Below are 25395 nucleotides of genomic sequence, written 5' to 3' on the forward strand. Positions count from 1 at the left end.
TGAAACAGAAAGTTGTCTCCAATGCAGTCCAGAAACTTATTGGATAGCCTGTGCCTCGCTGTGTTAGTTTCCCAACATATGTCTGGATAGTTGAAGTCCCCCATCACCACCAAATCTTGGGCTTTGGATAGTTTTGTTAATTGTTTAAAAAAGGCCTCATCCACCTCTTCCACCTGGCTAGGTGGCCTGTAGTAGACTCCTAGCATGATATCACCCTCGTTTTTTACCCCTTTTAGCTTAACCCAGAGACTCTCTACACAGCTATCTCCTACATTCATCTCCACTTCAGTCCAAGTGTGTACATTTTTAATATACAAGGCAACCCCTCCTCCCTTTTTTCCCTGTCTGTCCTTCCTGAGCAAGCCGTACCCTTCCATACCAACATTCCAATCATGCGTCCCATCCCACCAGGTTTCTGTAATACCAATGATATCATAGTTGTATTTATTGGTTAGCAATTCCAGTTCTTCCTGCTTATTACCCATACTTCTCGCATTTGTATATAGGCATCTAAGATACTGATTTGATCTTGCCTCCCTGTTGTGCCCTGACCCTCCTTTCTCCTTGCCATTATAGGCCGTAGTCCCCCCCATTTCCAACCCATCTCCCAGTCCCGCACATTCAGCACTTACCTGTGGGCTTTGCTCACCTGCCCCCGACAAACCTAGTTTAAAGCCCTCCTTTTCGGCTTAGAAAAGAGGAAACTAAGAGCTCATCTAGACAAAGCAGAATGGTCGAAAGAGGATATGTAAATTCCATGGGAATTTGCATATCTTCTTCCGATTGCACTTTCTAAAGCTGAGCTTTCGAAAGTGAAAGTAATTAAGACGCGGCTTTTTCAGCAAACCCCTCCGGTTGTCGAAAAGCTGCTCTTCCTCAAAAAATGAGGTTTATGCGGCTTTTCGACAAAAGGGGTGGGGGAATTCGCCAAAAAAGCCGTAGCTAAACTACTTTCCTGTGGAATTTGCATACCCTCTTTCGACCGTTCCACATAGTCTAGATGAGCCCTAAGGGTCTCCACAGCAGTGTTATTTAGGAATAATGTCCGTTATTCTAAAATAACTATGTGAGCATCAACAGGGCCAGCCTGTTATTTCAAAATAATTTCAAAATAATAGGTGGCTTATTTCGGTGTTTGCAAACCTCATTACATGAGGAATAATGCCTCTTCTGAAATAGCTATTTCAGGATAGCAGTAGTATGAATGCTCCAATACTGATATTTCAAAATAGCTCTTCCCCCAATCCATTCAAAGTAATACTCCTCAGTGCTTCCTGGGGCTCTAAATCAAGGTAGTGTGTCCACTTTAGGGCAGTCTGCCTCGGACTAATTTCCAGGCTTCCCTACGGTATAGACGCACTATTTCAAAATAAGCTATTTCAGAATATTCTTTCAAAATACCTTATTCTGAAATAATCATGTAGTGTAGACATAGCCTAAGAAAAGATATGCTAGAGGTTTATAAAATCATGGCTAGTGTGGAAAAAGTGAATAAGGAAAAGTTATTTATTTGTTTTCATAAGATCTTGGGGTCACCAAGTGAAATTAATAAGTAGAAGGTTCAAAACAAATAAAGGAAGTTTTTCTCCATGCAGTGCCCAGTCAACCTGTGGAACTCCTTGCCAGAGGATATTATGAAGACCAAGACTTTAACAGGGTTAAAAAAAACTAGATAAATTAATGGAAGTTAGGTCCATCAATTAGCCAGGATGGGTAGGAATGGTGTCCCTAGTCTCTGTTTGTCAGAGGCTGGAAATGGATGACAGGAGAGGGATTACTTGATGATTGCCTGTTCTTCTTACTCCCTCTGGGTCATCTGGCATTGGCCACAGTTGGAAGACAGGAAATTGGGCTAAATTGACCTTTGGTATGACCCAATATAACCATTCTTATATTCTTATGTTTTTAAAAAACCAAACAAGATTAAAACTTTGCAATCACCAGGGAAGATACAGATCAAATTTTGAATCTACTATTTTTATCTACATTTACATGCAACAAACTTCAAAGTACTTTTACACTATTTAGTGTATTACTTTGTGGAAAGCTATAAAATTAAATGAGTACTTATTTGACATTGCACAAATATAAAATGGATAGTTTGTTTACAAACTAAAAGTGCTAAATGTAAAATGAAGAAACATTTAAAAATATATAGGACAAAGTCCAAAATTTACATATTCTAAAATATTCAATTAATGTTTTATTTACAGAACAATTTTCAAACTATTGTTGGTAATTTAATATAACTGCTTAAACTTCTGATTACATTAAAGTTACACAATGAAGTTGTAACAAAGAAGAATGGTCAGTTACAAAAAATGTTATTTTCAATTTATATTTAAAAATGCAAGAGGTGATTTACCACACAATAGTTTATAAATACTTGGTCTGACAACTTTTATTTCATGGGTCATCTTAAGTGACCAATTTATTCCAAACTTTTGTGCAAAAGAGTGCATTTTTGCCCATTTATAGTTGAAATATAACATTGATAATAATTATATTATTTACACTTAAAATAATGAAATGTTCATGTTCTTTAGGATCATTTTAACAATATTATGAAGTTGTGACTCTCTATTTCCATATATGGGAAACAGCTCAGTTTGTAGTATTTTAAGCTTTGTTTAGCTAGTGGTAAGAAACAATTAACAACTCTTCTCTGTCCCCTTCCTGTCTCCCCTCCTCCCCCTCCCAAAAAAACAAAATAAAAGCAAAGCAAAACAAAATCTTGTCTGAATTACTTCAAAAATACATGTCGCTGATCTGGGGAAATGATAGTTGGAAACACTGGCCAGGATCATTCCTTCCCACGGGAGATTTCTCAGACTATGTCTTCACTATACAGAAGATCGATGCTGGTATGATCCATCTTCGTTTGGTTGTTTTAGCGAGTCTAGTTAAGAACTTGCTAAATCAAAGTCAGAGGGCACCCCCATCAGCATCCGGTACTCCTGCTTTTAGAGCCATTATAAATGTGAAAAAGTCTAATCTTTAAAAGAGTAAGTATTTTATTCACCATCTAGATTAAAGAGAGGAATTTAAGGAGGTGGACAAAGAAGCAGAATAGCTCTACTTGACCAACTACTCAAACTGCCAACCCTTCCGTTCACTAACAGCTAATAAGTAGAGTGAATGAGTGAAAAAAGGAGGAAATAAAGATGTCAGGTTTCCAAAAGATTAATGTTATGAGTTCTAGCTGTACTATGTGGTCCTTGCATTACTACACCCCAAATTCTTTTAAAAAGGCGTATTTTGTTCCCATATTTATAACTTTTTCTATAAATTTCAGTTAGACATAATTTACCTAATTGGCTTTACTGGTTACAAAGGACAAGTATGCAAAGGTTGTAGTAAAACATCAGAGATTTCCTTGTTTTGTTTATAAAGGACTCTATCATTTTCTGAAATTAAAACATGTTAGTGCTAATAACAAAATTATTTTTTATTCTAAGAATACATATCTTTGAAATATTTTAAAATACCTAACCAAGCACTGCTAATATGCTCCTATGCAGTGTTCAATCCCTTTAAAAATATTTTATCCTGAAACGATAATGATCAGTCTTAACAGGTTTCAACATTTAATATTTGTTCAATTTAATTACTTAAGTTATTTTTGGATAAGTTTTCTGCTTTTGTCTTTAACTACAAGCCATAGTTTCCAGTTGCTGCTCTGCTTCAGCTGCCATAGCTGCTGCCTGTAACTGTTCTGTTTCGCTCTGGATGGCACTGGCTGTAGTAATTTGTTTCCTTTCACTGTGCATATTGTTCTCATGTCTTTTTAGATCAGATGCTTTAGCAAAAGCTTTAGTGCAAGAGCTGCAAACAAAAGGTTTCTCCCCTCTGTGTCTTCTTTCATGATCTTTTAGATGGGACTTGTGCTTGAAAGCTTTATCACACATATGGCACGCAAATGGCCTTTCATTACTATGCACTCTTTCATGCTTTTTCAGATCTGGAGCGCGAATAAAAGACTTTCCACACACCTCACAGCTATACGGCTTGTAACCTGTATGGATTTTCAGGTGCTCTTTCAAGTGAGCTTGTGTAGTAAACCCTTTAGTGCACATTTCACAAACAAATGGTCTATCAGCAGTGTGGAGCTTTTCATGTTTTCTCAATCTTGCTTCATCAGTAAATGTCTTACCACATGCTTGGCATGCAATCTGTTCCCTGTGACCATAAAGCAAATACTCAAACTTCATGTCAGCAGCTGCTGTTGTCCATCCTGGCGTCTGTTCATCTTTCACTTCACTTATGCCATCATTGAATGTTAAAGCCTGAGGGGTTTGAGATCCTAAGTCTTTTGATTCAGTTGTTTCCATGGGCTCCACTTCTTGACCATAGCAGTTTACTTTTCGAACTTCTTCACTCCCCAACTCTTTTAGAATTGCTTCTTGAACTCTTAGTGTATTAGTAGGGGATTTCCCATCTTCCTGACTTGGAGGAGTTCCTTCTACTGTCACATCTGATGGGCTATCATCATGATCTCCAATTTCCTCAACTTCATCATCTTGGTTATCATTAGATTCACCAATGGAACGATTTATTTTCAGACAATACTTACTCTTGGATTGGGCATTTTCTTCCGGACTAGATACATCACGTTTCTGAGAACAAAGTTTATCCAAAAACCTAATGCCAAGAATCTGACCAGATGACATCATCAAATTTACATCTTCCTTCTTAACTGAAATCTTTGCAGTATACATATAATTTAGAACCTCTTCAAATATATCAGAACGAAGGAAATCTATCTCTATTACTGATGAGCTATCAACCTCCAGTTTCTTGAAAAGCTTTTTGAAATAGGTGCTGCATGCAGCAAGCACACACCGGTGTGCTCTGAATTTTACGTCTTCTACCACAATAGCTATGTCACAAAATTCTCCTTCCAAACGTTGCTCATTTAATGTTTTCAGAAACACAGTTTTGTGATCATCATCATTATATTTAATGCTTTCAGACATACTGATGAAAAACTCCTGTAAAGAAAGAGAAAAGTCTTGTCTTTTTATGTGTTACTCTAAAACACTAACACATAAAATATGATTCTGTCATCTACAAAATCAAAAATAAGAATAATCAAATGAAAACTTTAGCTTAATTGGATCAGAATATGTCCTCCAGCAGCAAATAAAGACATATGGTAAACCCAATTTAAAATTATTACATATGCAAAGGTTTTCCATTTTCTACATACGCTGAAGAAAAATACAATTTTTTTCAATGACCAATTTTATTTTTAAGGAAACATAAGTTTACTCACACATTTACATAAAATCTGCTTTTGTAATCCTAACTGACATATTTCAATTTGACATATTTAGCAACTTTGTGAATTAAATTCCTGAATCTGCTGTAACATTAGTATTTCTTATAACAAAAAAGTCAATATTTACACATTTAAAACACATAAGCTCTAGAAACATACACAAAATAACCATTTACCATTGTAACCCAAACTAAATAAAAATATAAAAGGTTAAGCTATACCATGAACAATGCAGGAAATTTTCTTAATAATCGATCTCTAAACTTTTGATAGAAGACTAGTCCTTAGTATGGGTACCCCGAAACTGAAAGAAAGAACATTGGGGAAAGTAAGAATAGATATATGCTGTCTTCATCTCTTTCTCAAATTAAATAGAATTTTCAGCCATATTTAAAATTATTCGGGAACTTAAAGAGTCTAGTCCCACATTTTCAAGTAGATAAAAACAACGGAACATATTTTGATAAAGTAAAACACAAGTGAAATTAGATTTTGACTGATTTTATAGCGAACAGTATTGATCTAAAAATTGTAGAGATGTTTAGGAAAGAACCATAAAAACACACCACAGCTCCAGAATTCTGTGCAAAAGGCATAATGAAATTCACAGCCTCAAGTTAGCACGCTAAAATCCCCATACAATTCATATATTCCAGAAGGAATCATTATGATCACCTAGTCCAGAGGTGTTCAAACTTTAGGTTGAATCTCACCAGGCTACGCATGACAGGCTGAGGCACATTTTGTTTACCTGACCACAGGCATGGCCACTCGCAGCTCCCAGTGGCTGGGGTTTACCACTCCTGGCCAATGGGAGCTGTGGGGAGTGCTCCCATAGGATGGGCTCAGCAAAACCTGGCCACTGAGAGCTGTGAACTGCCATGCCTGTGGATGCTCAGGTAAACAAACAGCTTTGAAGCTTGCCAGTGGTTTACCCTAATGCAGTAGTTCTCAAACTTTCTGGCCAGTGGCCCACCTGGCTCAATGCAAACTTTTCTGTTGACCACCAGCTAATGTTAATTACATAATTACATTATGTAATTATGCCGTTATTTACATAATTATGCCCAAGCCATTTTGCTAGTGCTGCAGCTAGGGAGAACAGTTTAATTTAATCAGTAAGAAAGGACATATTAAATAATTTAAACAGATTAAGGGCTTTAACTTTGTCATGTTAGTTTATCAAACTTCATTTAAAATAAAGTAAAATATTTATTTATATCCAACACAAAAGGTTTCAATGTTTTATTTATTTATGGCAGGGATGGGGAACCTTTTTCGGATCAGAGGCCAGTGACCCACAGAAAAAATCTATTAGAGACCACACAAATGAGAAGCAACAAAACTCCTCCAAAAACCCCAACCTCCCACTGATGTGGCCCCCAACTTAGGGTACGTCTAGAATACAAGCTTCTTTCAAAAGAGATCATCTAGACAGCCACAAGGGTTTCGAAAAAGCAATGTGCTTTTTCGAAAGAGAGCACCCAGGCAATCTGGACACTCTCTTTCGTAAAAGCTCTGTTTGTGTTCAAGAAAGCCTTTTTTGAAAGTGCTCTTTCGAAAAAACGCATTCTTCCTGGTAAAAGTAGGTTTACCAATTTCCAAAAAAACCGCCACATTTTTTTATTTGATTTCGAAAGAACGCAGTGGCAGTCTAGATGTAGGTGAAGTTTTTTTGAAAAAAGGCCACTTTTTAAAAAAACCTCAGTAGTCTAGACACATCCTTAGACACCTCATTCCTCTGGCACTATAGCCCCAAGGGGGAAGGAGGAGGGACAGGGAGAACTGAGGTTCAGGGCTTCCCCTGGGCTGGATTTACTCTTCTGGGGTTCTGGAGTTAGTCAATTTTGTGGACCCCATAGGCTCTTGGGTGGGGACAAAAATCAGGGGTTCAGTGTGCGGGACAGGGCTGCCACTAAGTGGGATAGGAATGAGGGTGCAGGATCTGGGTGGGAGGTAGGGTGCAGGAGGGGGTGAGGATGTGAGGTCTGGATGGAAGGTGAAATGCAGGAGGGGATGATAGGGAGGGCACAAGAGCAGGCTGGGAGTAGGGTGTCTGGTGAGAGGGGAGAAGACAAGAACAAGGGAAGGTTAATGTGCGGCTAGGAGAGAAGATCCCGAAGCAAGGCTGGGTTCAGAAGCAGGGTGGAGGTAGGGTGTCTGACTAGGTGGGAGGGTGCAGGAGCCCGGGCAGGTACAGGAGCAGGCTGAGGATGAAGTATCTGGCCAGGGGGAGGGTGCAGGAGTAGGCTGGGGGTAAGGGGGTGTTGGCAGGGGCTGGTGCAGGAGCAGGCTGGGGGTGCAGGGTCTGGGTATGAGGGGGTGGGAAGACATTTACTTACTTTCATGCCCCACGCTGCTCACAGGCCTCCCTCTGTTATCATTGGTCACAACTCCAACCAACAGGGGCAGTGGGGAAAGCCTCCAGGCAGCACGTCCATGCGCTGCTGTTTTCCCAGCCGGAGGAGGAGAAGCAGCAGCACGCAGAGTCACTTCTGGCTCTGCTTCTTCCCCATGAACCAGATCCGGTAGGGAGGGTTGGGGTTTCTCCCACTGCCTCCCCCCCCCCCCCCAGGAAGCCGTGCTGTTGTTCCAGCCTCATGGGGGGGGAGCAAGGGTGGAGCATGCGGGCTCCCTGCTGCAGGGAGAGGAAGGGGGGGAACTGAGCTCGAGTCGTGAACCACCTGGAAAGTGGCTGAGAACCACTGCAGTTTGAGAACCACGGCCCTAATGAGGCATGCCCCAAAATTTAAAACCACTGACCTAGTCTGACCTCCAGTATAAAACTGGCCACAGAAGGTCCCCAAAATAATTCCTAGAACAACTCTTAGGAAAATATCAAATCTTGATTTAAAAACTACCAGTAATGAACCCACCACAACCCTTGGTGCATTGTTCTTATGATTAATTACCTTTCCTATCACCTTATTTCCAATCTTAAAGTGCCTATCTTCAATTCCAGCCTTTGTATTGTATTGTACCTTTTTCTGCTAGATTGAATAAATGTATTATATATTTGTTCCCTAAATAGATTCTTACAAAGGGTAGCACTGGAAACAGCTTTTATAGAGGGGGAGCTGAAAGCCACTGAACAAAACTTTAAACATTGTTTATCATGCAAAATACTTCAAGCCAGGGAGTGCTGTTACACCCCCCAAAACTCCTACTTCCAGCACCCCTGCTTACAGACTATTATCAAAGCAATCCCTTAATCTTCTCTTTGTTAAATAGCTCCTACTACTAGAAGGCACTTTTTTCTAATCTTTTGATAATACTTATGGCTCTTTTCTTAACTCTTTCCAATTTATCAACATTCTTCTTGAATTATATGGACATCAGCAATTGCACCAGTGCCAAATACAGAGGTAAAACAACCTTCCCATTCCTATTCTGGTTTCCTGTTTATGCATCCAAGGTCTCATTAAGACCTGCTAAATCAAGCACTCAGGGCACTGCCACGCCTTGCAGTTACAAGGAGCAAGGAAATGCTCCCACTGACTTCCCACTGTGAAGATGGCATCAAGGTAGGCTTAAGGTATGCTGACTCTAGCTACGTTATTTACATAGCTGGAACTACATATCTTAAGCTGACCTTGCGGATCTAGTGTAGACCTGGTCCTAGCTGCCTAGGGAACTTCGGCACCCACAGAGAGTTAGGTGGCCTCTGGGCAACAGTTCTGTGGCTCTCAAAGACACCTAATATTAGTCTGAGGCAAAGTCCTTTTATGCATCTAGCCCAGGCCTAGGCAAAATACAGCCCACAGAATGGATACGGCCCACCAAGCCACCGGATCCAGCCTGTGGAGGCAGCAGGGAGCCCCAGGCAGGCTCCCCAGCCCCAGACGCTGGGCAAAAATGTGGCTGCAAGACTCCATTTCTGTTTCGAAGCTGGAGGGGAAGAGGACAATTTTAGGAGCCACTCCGCCCCCAGCATGTTCCCATTGGCCAGTTTCTGGCAGAAACCAACCAATGGGAGCTTCTTGTCAGAATAACAGGCAGCTAAAAAGAACCATGCCCTCTCTCCTGAGCTGAGTTATTCATGAAGCACATGGCCAGGGAAGCAGGCTGGCAAACATTTTAAGCTTTGCAGGCAGGCAGGCTAATTTGGCAGCTGGCAAGTAAGTCTCTTGGGCACAGCCTGCTTCTGGCACCCCAGCCCTTTCCTGCCCCAACTCCCTGCACCCCCACTCAACATACCCAAACCCTCTGTCCTCTTCTTACACCCACACCCCCACCCAGATCTGGCACCCTAATCTCCTGTCCCAGATCACAATCCCCTCCTACCCTAGGTCACATCCCAAACCCCTGCACTTCAGTACCCTAACCCAGGTCACAACTGCCTGCTTCATCCCATCTCCCTCCTGCACCCCAGTCCCTTATCCCAAGCTCCCTTCTGCACCGAGCCTCCATTCCAGAGCCCCCACCTCTGTTAATATTATGGAAGAATGGCGCTCGACCACTTTCCAAAACTGTGTGTTCCCTCTAATTTTTTTTATGTCCATGTATGGAATGACTTCTGTTATGTGCACCAATATGGAGATTATATACAGGCTCCTGGGGCAGCCACCTGGCGCCCTACGCTGCTTCAGCGATGCGGGGCTGCTGGTGGAAACTGACTGCCACCCCACATGTAACTGTTGACATTTTCAGTGGTTAGTTACTTAAATACAAGCATTTTAACATCCCTAGGCTGTGTGTACACTGGTGCAATGTTGCGCAAAAGAAGCCGCTCTTGCGCAAAAACTTGCTGCCTGTCTACAGTGGCCGTGTGTTCTTGCACAAGTAAACTGATGTTCTAATGTATGAAATCAGGGCTTCTTGCACCAGAACTCTGATGCTCCCGCTCAGGAATAAGCCCTTTTGCACAACTGTTCTTGCGCAAGAGGCCAGTGTAGACAGGCAACATGAATTTCTTGCGCAAGCAAGAAAGCCCGATGGTTAAAATGGCCATTAGAGCTTTCTTGCTCAAGAGAGCATCTACACTGACATTGATGCTTTTGTGCAAAAGCACATGCCAGTGTAGACACCCTCTTCTGGAAGTTTTTGCAGATGAACTCTTCCGCAAAAGAGTTTTTGCATGAGAACGCACCGGTGGAGATGTAGCCCTAGTGTATACAATGTGAAAATAGAAAGCCGTCTAGTCTTTTCCAGTGCTTATTGTTGACTAGCATGCCACTGTGCTGCATACTGTTGAGTGAGTGTGCAGTAAGAGGCAACTAAAATTCCACTTTTCAAGGGCAACTACTTTAAAAAAAAAAACAAGGCAAGTACAATAATATTTTATTTTTCCTTCTAACCAGTTGGCACCTCGAGAACAAAAAGAAGAGGGGCAATTTGTCCCTAGGCTGAGCCGTGTTTTGGGCAATTCCAGGTGTCGGGAAAGCCCGCTGAGGCCAGGGTGTTTGTTGGTTCCGTGCTCCTAGCCACCGAACCTAAGGTAAAACAACAGCACAGCTGCACGAAGCCAGGCGGGGTTCCCTGCCTAGTAAAACACCCGGGTGTGAGCAGCGGCGTGCGCCTCAGTGCGGCGAGCACGGCGGGAGGGTGCCGAGCCGGGCGTGCGCCCCCCGGGGGTGGGTATCCCTGGCCCGGTGCGTGCGCCCCCGGGGCCGCGGCGGCGCCAGGCAGACACGGCCGCTGCTGCTCGCTGAGCGCGGCCGGAGCCGGGGCTGCTGCTGCTGCGGAGCGAGCCTGGCCCGGGCCCGTCCCCGCCGCCTCTCGGGGCTGCGCCGAGGGCAGGCGGAGGCGGGACCCCCCCCACGCGGTGCCCGCGCAGCGCCCGCCCCCTCCTGTCCGCAGAGCGCGCGCGGGCGGCGGCCTCGCTCCCCTTTGTTGCAGCGGGGCCCGGGGCTGGCGCGCGGCAGCGGCGCCTCCTCGCGCGCGGCGGGGGGGGACTGGCGGGAGCGGCGCGCGGCTGGCGGCGGCGGGCGCGTCTGTGGCGCCTCCCTGTCCCCGGCCGGCCGGGCTGACGGGCAGCAGCAGCTTCCGCGCGGCGAGAGCGCGCGCAGCGGCCCCGCCGTGTGGCTGCGCGCGCGGTGGGGGGGCGCGCTTACCTGCCGCCGCCGCCGCGCTACTGCCGCACTTCGCGGGGACGCTGCTGCTGGTGGGACTTGGGGGGGGACGTGAAATGGGGGGGGTCTGCGCGCGTCTCTCCGGCCGTCACCGCCGCCTCCTGCACGAGCACCCAGTGCGCGCGCGCGCCGGGGGTACGTGCATGCGCGGTGCGGGCAGGGCGCGCCTGCCGGGTGGGGGAAGGGGGACTCGCTCATTCTCGCGGGCGAGTTCTTTTCCCCCCCCCCCTGTGGGCCGCGCCGTGCGAGAGGGTGGCGCTCGCGCGCCGCGGTGACGGCGCGGCCGCGAGGCGGTGACGTCATCTCGAAGCGGGCGCCGAGAGCAGGAGCCGCTGGCTCGGGCACCCGCCCCAGCCGCGCCTGCGTGCGCGAGCCTAGCGCCCGCCCGAGCCGTCCCGCAGCGCGGCCGCGAGCGAGCGGGGCGGGGTGGAACCCTGGCGCGCTGCTCCAGCCGCTGCGGGTGCGGGGCCGCGCGCGCGCCTTGCCTGCCTGGTGCAGGCGGCTGAGCGAGCTCCCGTGGGGGCAGCTGTAGCGGGGCCGGAGCTGCAGTCCCAGCGCTGTGCATGGGCGGGCCCAGAGACCTCTGGCTGCTGCGGGGGGGGGGGGGACCTGCGGGTCAGGAACAGGAATGGGGGGGGGGAGCTGGTTCCTGGCAAGTCTCCCTTTGCCGTGCGCCTGTGTGCGAGGCCAAAGCCAGAGGTGGGGCTCGGCTCCCACAGCCCCGCTGCCTGGTGTAAAAGAGGAACATGACCACGATATCGATTTCCCCCCCTTCAGCGCCTGCCCTGTCTCCCATCTCTCAGCCAAAGCAGAGGAAAGGACCTGGCTAGGGAATCATCACCCTTCAGTGCATCGCTTTCCATTGCTCCACCTGCCTAGCTCTTGGGGGAGCTGGGACAGTTTGTGTTCTTAGGGGTGGTGGGAGCCATTGAGCCAAACTGTAGACCGTGTGTCTGATGGAAAGCACCTGAGCCAGCAGCCCTAAAGCCTAGGCTTGGGTTCCACATTTTGCAAGAATAATAGCTCTGCTAACTAGCAATGGATATTTATTTCATTGCCAATCTTGTGTTTTTGTCTACAGCTGCTCCCCCAGTTGCGAACGGTCGAGTAACAACTATTCACTTATGACCAAAGCTCCAATGGAGCTGTCGTAAAGGCGGTCCCCGAGTTATGAATGTGACCCGTGCTTCCGAACAGCGCGGTCGCGTGTAACTCAGTGGGGTCTGAGTTACGAACAGCTCGAGTTATGGCCAAGTGTTTGGTCTGTAACTCATTCGTAACTCGGAGAGAAGCTGTATTTCCAAATGGGAAAAAAATGTTTTCTTAAAATAGCAGCCAGATGGCAAAGTGTTCAGTGAAATAGTTTGTGGGTAAGTATAAATATTAAATGTTACAACATAATTTCCTTCATTTTTTAGAATAAGGCAAAATGGGCAGAAATTGATAGGGGAAAAAATGCAGTTTTGACTCAGGAGCTGTTTTTGACAAAGAATGCCAGAAAATATTTCAATAAAAGCTGCAGGTTGGACCTCTATGTCCAGACTTCTGACAACAGCTGTGACCTGACATCTCAGTGGGTGCTCCCAGGCTGGAGCACACAGGACAAGCCCGGTCCCACCATCAGCAACTCCTTCCCATGCTTCTGCAACAAATAGCTCAAGCTTCTGGAGGGAGATGGGATTTTGGGGAGGCTCTGGGGAAGAGACAGAGTGGCTGCAGAACCTCATGGCTGGGGGCCAGGAGCATGGTTGGCAGCAGGGGCTGGGCGTGCAGACCAGTGGTAACACTGATCTCCTCTGATCCAGCAAATTCCCTAGTTCAGGGCTGGTCAGGTTGTGAGGGTGCCGGACCCAAGAAGTACAGCCTACTTTGCAGTGGAAGAGGAAAAGTGACTTGATTCACTACCTTGATAAATGCTGACCCTTATCCTGGTATCTCTATGACATTTTTATGTAATGATATATATACGTTAATTTTATTTCTACCTGACCCACATATTTTAACTATTAAAGCCATATTTTAACTGTTAAAGCCAATATGTATTGCTTATTGTCCATCAGTTTCAGATTTAGTAGATATAATTCCATACTATACCACTGCACTGAATGCGAAGGTTGCCAACTTTACTATTTGACAGTGATATAGTTTATATCCAAGAAGTTGTGCTTTAAGTCTACTAAAATAATATTATGAGCTTTTTTCTGGAAATCATAAATTCTAAGTTTCTTTCTGTATGAAGGGAGCATCCTTTAAACATGTAAAATACATTTTTCTTCCTTCAATTCCCATTAAAATTTCCTGGCTGTCACACCTAGAACAATATTGATAACAGATGAGGGGATGGTGTTCTGAAACCACTGCATATTATGCTGACCCATAATGTCTCACTGTTTTTAGTGCTAAATTCATTATCCACCTGTTTTGTTCTATATTTAGCTTTAAAAGCCCTTTACTACAAGAGCAGGCTTTGATGGGTTTGTGCAGGGATAGACTAGTTGGAGACCACAATGGACAGATCCCTACAATACAAATAATTACAGTCCTTTAAAGAACTCAGTGGAGAGAAACACAATTACACAACTCAGTGACACAGCAGAAGTTGCAATTTCTTTTTCCTTTGCCTTTTGTTGAATGTGGACTACATGTTTGAATGTCCCTCTAGTGGTAATTCCTACTTAATACAAGAAATACATGCATGCTAGCTACAATAATTTGTAACAGTGACTAGGTCTACACAGCAAAAAGAAGAAAACTCAAAGCCTGCATCAGTGCAAACCTAGTAAACTATGTGGCTAAAAAACAGGGTACACATTCTAGCTGGAGCCTGTGCTTGGAGACACTTCCCTCTTCACGTCTCTGACTCCAGACAAAACCCATGTCAATTGACACAGAAACCAAAACTACTTCCTGGGGTAGGGGTTTATTTTTGTTGTGTAATTATTATTTTTGCATTTGAGTAATGAAAAATAAGGTATGGTTCATTTTTAAGATAAAACCTTAAGCTTGTTTTTCTGACTGTACAATGTTATACAAAAGTTGGCAGTGGTGTGAACGTGACCCTAAGCATCTCTTATATACACACTACGCACTGTTATAATAAATCTGTACAAAATATGCATTTTCAGGCATCAATAAGCCATTGTTCATTAATATTCTTGTGGGATATATGTATGTGGTGTGCATTAAGAGTTATGGCTATATGATCGAAAATGATTAAAATGTATTTCAATCAGGAATGTTGGGAAATTAGTAAATAGTTCAGCCCTAGACAAAGGAATGTATTTGCTTCTCTGACCAGCTCAGTCATCAGGCAAAAGATATAGGAAAACAAAGCTAAAAAGTAGGGCATAAGCGAGCCTGGCATCTACGCCTGCCAGGAGAGAGAAGTTTAATCTCCTTTATACTTTTCAAAGACTGCATTTTAAAGGTTACTAGTCTGTAAAGACAGGTGCCAAACATCAAGTGATAAGCAATAGAATCAAATGATTATGAACAATATTCCTGTGTTATAAAAAAGCACAGAACATAGGTTCTTCCTAAAAGTGAATTACACACTGGTGATATCATTGTGAAATATATGTATTACATACTGTATTCAGAAATATAGATACTTAATGACTTGCTTTCTAGTCTTTTGCCAAACAGGAAGAAATAAGTTCCCTCTCAGGACAGAAGGCAGCTATTTATCTATCTCTTAGGTAAATTAAACATGGTGGAATCAAAACAATGGAAACCCTATTTACATTCAGGAGATGGGAAATCTACAGGGCATGTCGTCATCCTTCCTCTTGGATCAGTCATTGAACTTTAGAAAATATAAGCGTAGACAGAAGCCACCTTTGGTATCCCATCACTAGGCAGGTTGCTGGGATCAGAGTTGCTGAACCAAGGCTGTCTGCATAGCACACAGATGTTCAGTTTTTTTCTGACAGCTTTCTGGTCAAAGAGTTACAGTAGCAACCATCACAAAACTTTGCTACTGTAGCTCTCTGTAGAGTTACTCTGAGTTACAGAGTAGGTGAAAACAAGCTCTTACTGGTCTAGAATGCACTCCCAAATTTATGACAGAACAAACAGGCAAAGACTTGCTGATTTCAATCTGGTGATGCTAGTGCATTGTGTGCCTGTTAGTGATATGGCTGAAGAAAAACAGGTATGTGCTTATGAACAACAGGACGTCAGGTTTTGGTTATTTACATTTAGTAGTACCACCCAATGAAACAAATTACATGGGGAACATTTATACACAGCTTAGTTTAAATTATTGGTGGGAGATTTACTCATTTCCCAGTTGAAACAGTAAGCAAATAAAAATTCTGGCTGTATTCACTCTTTAAAGTAATGATTTGGAAATGGTGAGTTTAGGACTCAAGATTTTATTTTCCACTTAATTTGTGAAATATGATTAAGCAATGGGAATGGCCAACAAATATGGGCAAAGGTAGTATATGTCACAGCAAGATCAAATGTTTCTAAACTAAATTGAAGAAAACTGAACTAAAGGAAGACAAAAAATCAAGGACTGAAGTAAAATATGTATGCTTTCCCCATGCCAACAAAAGTTAAGATCAATTAGTTTAACACATTATTTGCTAATAGAATAATAAACTTTGGTGATGAACAAATAGTATTGCTTTTAATCAGTGAAAACTGTGATTGTTCAATAGAAATGTACGTGTGCATTAAGACAATGTAGCTAGCAATGCATATGGAAAAGGCACTGTGGTATTGCTTATGAGGAAGATAACAAGGAGACACTGGCTTTGAATCTAGAACAGGGGTGGGCAGTAATTTTCACAGGGGTGACACTTCAAGAATTTGGTAAGTGATCACAGGCTGCACTTTTCTACTACAATAATGGAGGGAGTGCAGGGTCTGGGACAGAGTTTGGGTGCAGCAATATCTGACCCAGCTGGTGTCAATCATTATAGAAGTATCTGATCAGTATGTAAAGGGTGTAAGGTGTATGAGACAGAAAATATAAGCCTGTAGAGTCTCTCCATCCAAGTAATCTGTTCCCTTTGAGTAGACTTTCTGGGTGTAATTTTAATTCACTCCTGATTTATGCTGATGTAATTCCATTTATTTGAATTGACTCTATTTACAGCAGTGTGAGAGAAGAATCAGGACCCTCAGAATTTTTAGAATTCTCAGTGACTCCATCTGTCAAGGAAACAGCAAATTCCAACCAACATGAAAAGAAGTGTTTATGGAAGAGGTGGGAAGCCTTTTTTGAGGTGGGGGCAGCTGTCTCACAGAAAAAAGTCAGAGGCTGCACAAAGATGAGAAACAGAAAAAAACAACCCCTCATTGAGGCCCCCAAATAAGGAGAAAGACACTCCTCATATTCCCCCCAGACACCAGAGCCTGGGGGAGCCCAGCCTAGTAGATTTTGTGTGCTCCAGCCCCATGGGGGAGCAGCAAGTAGAACTGGAGTGTAAGCGCAGGCTTACCAATGTTGGGGGGGAGCATTGAGCCTCAGGGGCCGTATCCAGCCCCCAGACCTAAGGTTCACCACCCCTGGTTTAGGGCATCTATATTGATGGTACTCTGCAATGGGTACAGCAGCACTGTTATAACTGAAAAAAAAAGTATTTAAAAATTCAGTACATTCCAGAAACTGAAACAAGAAATGAAATCACAATGCCCATCCAGTCTGTACTCACAACTAGCCAAATGGACATAAAATAATCTAGTTAAAATATACAGGCAGTCCCCGGGTTACATGGATCCGACTTACATCGGATCCCTACTTACAAACCGGGTGAGGCAACCCCGCACTAGCTGCTTCCCCCCAGCAGACCAGGGAGACACGAAGCTAGCGCCCTCCCCCACCCCCCAGCAGACCAGGGAGATGCGGAGCGGCTTTTCTCAGCAGACACCCCAGCTTGAGAATAAAGGACTGAGGGAAGTGAGGTGTGGGAGAATAAAACTGAGCTCTGGAGAAATGTTTGGCTAGAGTTTCCCCTACAATATGTACCAGTTCTGACTTACATACAAATTCAACTTAAGAACAAACCTACAGTTCCTATCTTGTACATAACCTGGGAACTGCCTGTATTTATACCTACAGGACATGATATTCTGAATTTGTTCACATGGTCAGAGAAATTTATCTTGCAATAATAGATAATATAATAAACATTTAACTGTATAGCAATTAACTATTTTAAACCTAAGTATAAGAGATTAATTTGCGTATTGTATATAAAATGATAATAGTTTGGTTGTTTTCTCTGTGTGCTCGTGCATGTATGTATTTCTTCCTATGTAACAGAGCAGGGGAGTGGTAGGAGAATATAGTGATAAATTGTTTATGTTCACACAAAACCCATTGAAATTAATGTAAATTGTACTTGCATATCATATTACAAATTAATGGATGTTGCATCTGCATAGCTGAGGACAGACTGTAACCCTCTCTATAGTAAGGTAAATATTGAATAGTCAACCCAATAAAAATGTAATATAACAATGTCAGTATAAATTATTTTTATTATGCAAATCTTAATCTTTTCATAGTATGACCCTTGTGCATTTAAATGTGCACCGTGTTGAAGAAACATACTGTAGGTTTTTGCATTTAGTTTTCTTGAATCAGATGCTTCTCTCTACTGTGCTCAATGAACAAAAGAATACGAAAATAAACACAAGGGACCCAATGTTAATTAAAGGGGGACCAAATAGCAAAACCTGTCAACAGACTCTCCCACTGCAAACTGCTTTTGAATCTCCATGGGATGTAAGTGAATTTACTAGGGAAGAGGGGGATGGAGTCAGGGAGAAAATCCTCTATGCAGCATGCTCCCCTAGCAACCTGGCAGACTTCCCAACTGAAATCTGTGTGGGAGTTAATGATGTTTCCTACAGCATTAATTCCCCCCTGTAGTTTCTAGACTCCTCAGAGAAGATAGTGTGAAGACACATTGGAAGGGTTGAGCTGCAATACAGAGGAGGGGGAATGGCAGCACAGACCATGGTTGAGCTGTTCTACCAGGAAGGAGGAAAGAGATTTAGGAATGGAGCAGAGTGAAGATGCCTCTGTGAATTTCCAAAATTCTGCACAATTAGAAGAGCCTTAAACTGAGCACAATTAAAGGGCCATGTACCCCACTACAGTATGGCCATAAATCCTTTGATCATCCCAGAGACCTTGTTCACTCTGGCCCTACATTTCTATACTGCACTAACATTGCTTTACGTAATTTTCTTAGCAGAGGTTTATGTACGCTTTGTCCCACCAGTACACAAGGCTGTACAGTCATATGCATCTAAGACTGTGAGACAGTATACATTATATTGTATTCTTTATTCTTAATAGTTCCCATTGGTTCTATTCCCAATGGTTCATTTTTTATTACCAGCTCAAACTTTTGAAACATTTCCTAGCAAGATACCTTAACTAGCTGTTTGACATTCTTGTGTCTTTTTTCACTGTTCTTTGCCCTGTCACTCATTCATTAAACTCATTCATTTCAGTTTTGCTTTCATTTTTTTACTCTTCTTTTACATACCCATTATTTGTCTTCTCCTTTCTTAATCTTTTACTCTAAGGTCTCTTTGTCTTGGTCCAGTCCTTATCTCCCTTCCAACCCCAGTTACCTCTTTCCCCAGTGATCTTCTCTTGTCTGTTCCACCATCCCTCTGCTCTCTCTTCTCTGTTTTGGAGCTGTTTCCCTGCAACCTCATTCTGGGCTCCCACTGCCTCCTTGCCCATTCCAGCTGCACATTTCCTCATACCCTTTCTTCACCCCATGGCAAGCAATATGGTTTCTGCCTATTGCCGTAGAGATGGTAGGGAAAGCTGCTGCATCCCCTGCTTTGAAGTGGTTTCCATCATTTGCAGGATTTACAGTTTGGGCGAATGGCTCTCAGCATTTCCACTACATAGATTGTACCAACCCCCATCCCTATGTGTCCCATGCACTGTGGCCATAGGCCCTGGCATCTGATCATGCTCTTAGCCATGCCTGGCTCAAATTCATTTTCCCTATGCACACACAGGGGCGATATTCACCTGAAAGCTCTTCACCCTGGTGTTGGTGGTGCAGCCCCACAAGGTGCTGCTGGGCATGAAGAAATGTGGATTCAAGGCTGGGCAATGGAATAGATTTGGGGGCAAAGTGCAACCAAGCTAGAGCATAGAGCAGGCAGCTCACAGATGAGACAGGCAGGGTGCTGCCTGGGTACACATGCACCGTTGTTAATGTGGGAGGCAGGACAGGGGGAGGGTCAGGGCCAAGGCCAGGCCCAGTCTCTCAGTCCCATCCCCGATTGCTGGGGTAGGCCAGGTGGAGACTATGGCAGCTGGGGAAGGGAAAAGAGAGCCATGGCCCGGGGGCGGGGAAGAAAGTCAGGTCTGGGCTGGTCTCAGCCCTGCCTGATGGCCCAGAGTGGGGGAGAAGAGGCAGGCCAAGGCTGCCATGCCAGGGCTGCCTACCCCCAGAGAGAGGGGGGTTAGCAAGCATAGCAAGCAGGGGACACAGCCCCCTCATTTGGGGTTTTATTTAAATGAGAAAGCAGCTTCTGGTCTGAGACATTCATGCAGAAGACATTGCCTCCAAAGGGAGCACATTCCATGGCCAAGCAATCATGTTACTATGAAGCCCTCATCCCTTTTTCTCAAGTCTTTGATAACTGCACATTATATCATGTTTCCAATTAGACTGTAAGGTCTTTGGGACAAGGAGGTTGGGTCAGAGTTTACACTGCCTTATACTGTCATTTACACCTGGGCAGGCAAATATCAAGTGCTTTAATTCTGATTGGATAGTTTCATTCCCACAGGTGTACATGGTGAAATAAGTTGTAAGGATTCCAGTACCCTGGTGGAGTCATCTGCAGGGAATAGACCCAAGACCACTGAATGGAAACACTTAAATCCCCATAGTTAGACTAAAGGACAAGGGCCCTTAGCTAGGCATCAAGATCCAGTAGCAGATTCCTGAACCTCACAAACTGAAGAGACACAAAGAACCACATTGGATTAGGCTTACAATAATCCTGGAAGAATAAGGTTCTGTGCTTTTTATTTTTTCTGTGAAGTGTCAAGCATACTCTGGCAAGTTACAGTTGTTTTCTGCAACAACTGATGCAAGGCATGATTTTCTTTTTCTGAAGATATATGGTTTAATAACCAGGGAATCACTGGTTAAAGAAAGCACTGTAACCAAGTGCCTAACACCAGCAACTTTGTACATACACCCAGGCTGCGTCTAGACTGGCATGATTTTGCGCAAAAGCAGCCGATTTTGCGCAAAAGCGGCTACTTTTGCACAAAATCTTGCTGCCTGTCTACACTGGCCACGAGTATTTGCACAAGAACACTGACTTTGTAATGTACAAAATCAGTTGTTCTTGTGCAAATACTCTGACGCTTCTGCTCAGGGATAAGCCCTCTTGCACAAGTATTCTTGCGTAAGAGGGCCAGTGTAGACAGCAACGTTAATTTCTTGCGCAAGAAAGCCTGATGGCTAAAATGGCCACTGGAGCTCTCTTGCGCAAGAGAGGGTCTAAACTGGAATGGATGCTTTTGTGCAAAAGCAAATATTTTGCGCAAAGGCACATGCCAGTATAGATGCTCTCTTGCGCAAATACTTAACGGAAAAACTTTTCCGTTAAAAGTATTTGCACAAAATTGTGCCAGTCTAGACGCAGCCTCAGAGTTTCCATAATTACAAGGCATTATTATTAGTCACTGTTTGTACATATCGATGATTCCAAACAAACAAAAAGGTAAAATAAAGGAGAAAATCACTCTCCTCTCTTCCCTTGCTTTACTTCCTCATCAATATAAAGTCAACAACAGTTCAGAGAGAGGCATGAATTTGCAGAGATTGCAAGAATTCCTCTGGAGATTTTATTCCTAATGTCAGTATATTTAGGGAGGCTTCTCTAAATAGTTGAGGAGAGTGTTTGGAGAAGCATATGTTAAAGACAGATGGAGCACTCCACATAGATGCCAAGTTTTGTGCAGCTCCATATGTGACATTTATGAACATTTAATAAGTGAGTTGACTTCGTACAAATAACTATGAACTTCAGTCTAGGGGGTGAAAAGCATGTTTTAGTGCTAGTGAACGGCATGTTTCAGCTGGCGTCAGTCCTGATCTGATGGGAATTTCCTTCAGGGTAATAAGAGTAATCCTTGACAATGCAACCTTTAGTCTCACTGCTAAGTCTGATGGTCCATGCAAAGTGTGGTGGAGATTTTGTGATATCAGAGCTGGAATTGGGATCCACCAACTTAATCTCCTATAGTAGACAACCAAAACTTCCATTAGATGGAAAAAACTTTCAGTGCTTAATAAACTGGGCTAGATTCAAACTACAGGCAAAATCCATAGCCCATCAGCAATATTAAAATAATTGGTTATAAAGTGGCTCAGTGAATCAGTAATCCTTTCCCCATCAGGATCATCACCTACTAATATGGCAGCGTATTTCAGGCAAGCATTGGCAGGCTTTTATGTATCTACTCTTACCAGAGCTACACACAAGACATACTCTCTTTTTTCCCATATGTAACCAGTTGGAGTCCAGTGCCCAAAGACCTGAGAGCCACAGCATCACCTTTTCTGCAGCCACGAGTTTCACACGTGACCTGCTGAAGCCCAAGAGAGAAAGGTAAAGTGCCTAGGGCAATAAGAGGACTAAAGTTTCTATGAGTTGGCTCTTAATACTTTCATTGATGAGGGAATTACTGCTGCAGAATATATCTGTCCTTTTGAACACAACTGACCTGAATGTCTCTGCTGCTCAGGTCAACTTCAGCACGTCTCAACTAGTTTTTGGATGCACCCTACCTCCATCAGCATGATTATGATATTGTTAGTGAAGCCTCGAAATGTCCCAAAAGCCTCACGTGCAGCGAAGCACAGGTGAGGAAAAATAGTTTAGAGCACAGGCAGAATTGAACTGGATTCTCAATAGAGTTAAACAGCAGTCAAGATGGTTGCAAACAATTTGAGGTATACATCTTTACTGACTACCATTAAGACAAAACATAGGAGCTACGTCTACACTGGCCCCTTTTCCGAAAGGGGCATGCTAATTTTAAACTTCAGAATAGGGAAATCTGCGGGGGATTTAAATATCCCCCGCGGGATTTAAATAAAGATGTCCGCCGCTTTTTTCCGGCTTGTAGATAAGCCGGAAAAAAGCGTCTAGACTGGCCCGATCCTCCGGAATAAAGCCCTATTCCGGAGGATCTCTTATTCCTACTTGAAAGTAGGAATAAGAGATCCTCCGGAAAAGGGCTTTATTCCGGAGGATCGGCCCAGTCTAGACGCTCTTTTCCGGCTTTTCCCCAAGCCAGAAAAAAAGCAGCGGCCATGTTTATTTAAATCCCGCGGGGGATATTTAAATCCCCCGCGGATTTCCCTATTCCAAAGTTCGAAATTAGCATGCCTCTTCCGGAGAAGGGGCCAGTGTAGACGTAGCCATACAGTACTAACAGAAATGGATTCATAGCTCGTCACATCAAGGTGTTCAATCATTAAATGGTCTCTCATAGCAAGTGAGGCATAGTATTGCTGAATACCACATGCTGCTGCAAGATATTCATGAACACTTCACATTTGAAGTGCTTGCTTTAGAAAATAAATAGTGAAAACAATCACAAGGTAATGCTGCTGTACCACTCCACTTCCTGCCTCCACCCCATCAGTAGAGCTGGCTGTAGATAGATGCCTTTCTTAATCAATAGTGACATAGTTGTACTTGTGTTTTTTAAAAAAGCTTCTTAACTGCTAGTTCACTAAACATTAGTTAAAAAAAGAGGCTGACAAAATATGCTGTAAGTATTGATATGTATTTTTAACAGGTCTAGCAATGAAAGAACAATGCAACATTTCCTTTCGCAGACACATAAGCTGGCACAGAAATTGCATCTCCCTACTACTGAAATCACATAGTACAATGAATATAAAATTTACTAATTGAAAGTTGTGTACATAAGTAGCTACTGAAATAGCTACAAATCATGTGTGCTTGATGGCTCAAATCACATTTTGTGAACATTCTTCACTGACAACTGAGTCTTTTCAAAACTACAGAATGTACTCAAAATGAAACATTTCCAAATGTCACGACTTCCAAATTGTGGGAAGCAAGTCAACATTACATAATCATTATAAGTAAGAATAGACTGAATAACCATCAACTTTCTCATCAGCCACACAGTATTCACAGTCTGATTTGCCTAATAGATACTTTGGCCCTGAACATCCACTAGCTTTTCAGCCAAAGCCTTTACTGATATAGCTACAGTCTCTACTAATTGTATCTTCCAAACTTCTTTGATTGCTGTAACTAATTACTTCAAAATCAGGTAGAGTTGTATAGCATTGCATCCATCACCCAGGACAATCATGAATACAAATACCATTTATAAAAGGCTGAAAAAATGCAGTCTTATTATCACTACTCTTAGGATACGTCTAAACTACGGGGGAAAGAGGGGTTTCGAAAGAGGATATGCAAATTCTGCAGGAATTTGCATATCTTCTTCTGATCGCTTTTTCAAAAGCAGGTCTTTTGAAAGTGAAAGTAGTTTGGATGTGGGGTTTTTTTCAGAAAAAAAACCTTTTTCGAAAAAATGCTCTTCCTAAAGGTTTACACAGGTGTAAAAACAACAGTTGTGTACACATTTTTGTAACATCACTGTTATCAGGTGCCAGATCCAAAACAACATATGTAGTAATTAAAGTGACATACTAGAAATATATTTAAGAGGTTACATTGAGATTTTTTTTACTAAAATGGTTTTAAATGGTTACTAAAGTAGACTTCTATTTCAGCTATTCTGGTAGGATTTTCACATTATGCTCCTGTTACTTTGTTTACTAACCAATTTTACTGCTTCCCAAAAATATTTTGTTCACAAGTAGAAATTAAATACTTGGCTCCTTCCAGCCCAAACAAAGCTCATATCCAACAACTCTCCACGAGTTTCACACGAGCCGCTAAAACCCAAGAGAACTCCTTCAGTTCCAGATGTTCAATGAAAATGTCTTTCTCCAAACTAAAGCATAACCTTTCTATGAGAAGTCTTTTAGTCTTTCTCCTGTAATACAGGTATGTGCAGTATTTTTTTCCCAGTTCTATCACTACTTTATCACATGCATTTCACTACATATGTGTTTCTTATCAGAGTTAGCCCAGGGAGCTAAACACCCACTCTATCTTCCCCAGGTTTTCTTCGATTCTTCAGCATCTTACCTCGTGTGTAGTTATTTGCAGTTATGTAAGAGAGGACATGAAATTATACCAGATCAAAAGGATTGCATTTTTCCACTTATTTGGCACAGGTTTAAGTGACTAGATATAGCAATCACGTCCATGGTTTATAGATCAGTTGTGTCCACATGGTGGGCTCTCTGCTATGCTCTATATGCCATTTAACTTTAAAATCAGTCTCACTGACTGAAATTTGGCTTTTTAAGAGCTATGTCCAGAGGATTGTTGTACTTCTGCTGCAAATCTCAAAGCTGCTGCTGGACTTGTGTGCACTTGCATTTCTTTTAGTCATAAGAAATATACAGCAATTACTCTTATTCTAAGAATGGATAAGCAAGCACGACTGTACATTCTTATATCTAACAAAGGGGCACTCACATTAGTTGTGGACAGAATAAATAAATTACTTATTGAGTCTCGATTAGCAAGCCATGTGGTTGTAACAAATAGGGATTCTTATAGCTAGTGTGATGCAAAACTATGTCAAACTACTAATGTTGCATGCTGGATTTGTTTTATTTCACAAACTGAAATACAGGCCATGTACTGATAGCCTGGCCTAGTTCTTAACTTCTCTCTAAATAAAATTTACACCATATTAAGTTGTTATCCATAGACTCACACACTTAGGCCTGGTCTACACTGGGGGAGAAAATTGATGTAAGAGATGCAACTCCAGCTACTAATTTTCTGGGGCAGCCCCCCGGTGGGAGGTTGACATGTGAAATGCTTCCATGAACTTCCCTTACTCTTTGCAATGAGGAATACTGGTGCTGACAAGGGTGCCCTTAGCATTTGATTTAG

The 25395-nt window shown here is 43.0% G+C and overlaps 1 protein-coding gene across 4 annotated transcripts; it reads right to left on the reverse strand.

Moving 5' to 3' along the window:
* Window positions 1–1492: 1492 nt before the first annotated feature.
* ZBTB14 (zinc finger and BTB domain containing 14) lies at window positions 1493–11597 on the reverse strand. 4 transcript variants are annotated; one of them, XM_075920935.1, is made up of 3 exons: window positions 11335–11597; window positions 5503–5585; window positions 1493–4991 (listed from the first exon to the last, which is right to left on the reverse strand). In XM_075920935.1, the coding sequence occupies exons 2-3, from the start codon at window positions 5503–5505 to the stop codon at window positions 3648–3650; spliced, it is 1347 nt and encodes a 448-aa protein (XP_075777050.1). In that variant the 5' UTR covers window positions 5506–5585; window positions 11335–11597; the 3' UTR covers window positions 1493–3647. The 4 variants fall into 4 exon arrangements, with proteins under 4 accessions (XP_075777050.1, XP_075777049.1, XP_006139077.1 ...); XM_075920934.1 differs by having other exon boundaries at window positions 5503–10713; XM_006139015.4 differs by lacking the exon at window positions 11335–11597 and adding an exon at window positions 7624–11291.
* Between the last annotated feature and the right edge of the window lie 13798 nt (window positions 11598–25395).

Source organism: Pelodiscus sinensis, chromosome 2, assembly GCF_049634645.1.
Source record: "Pelodiscus sinensis isolate JC-2024 chromosome 2, ASM4963464v1, whole genome shotgun sequence".
NCBI classification, from domain to species: domain Eukaryota; kingdom Metazoa; phylum Chordata; order Testudines; family Trionychidae; genus Pelodiscus; species Pelodiscus sinensis.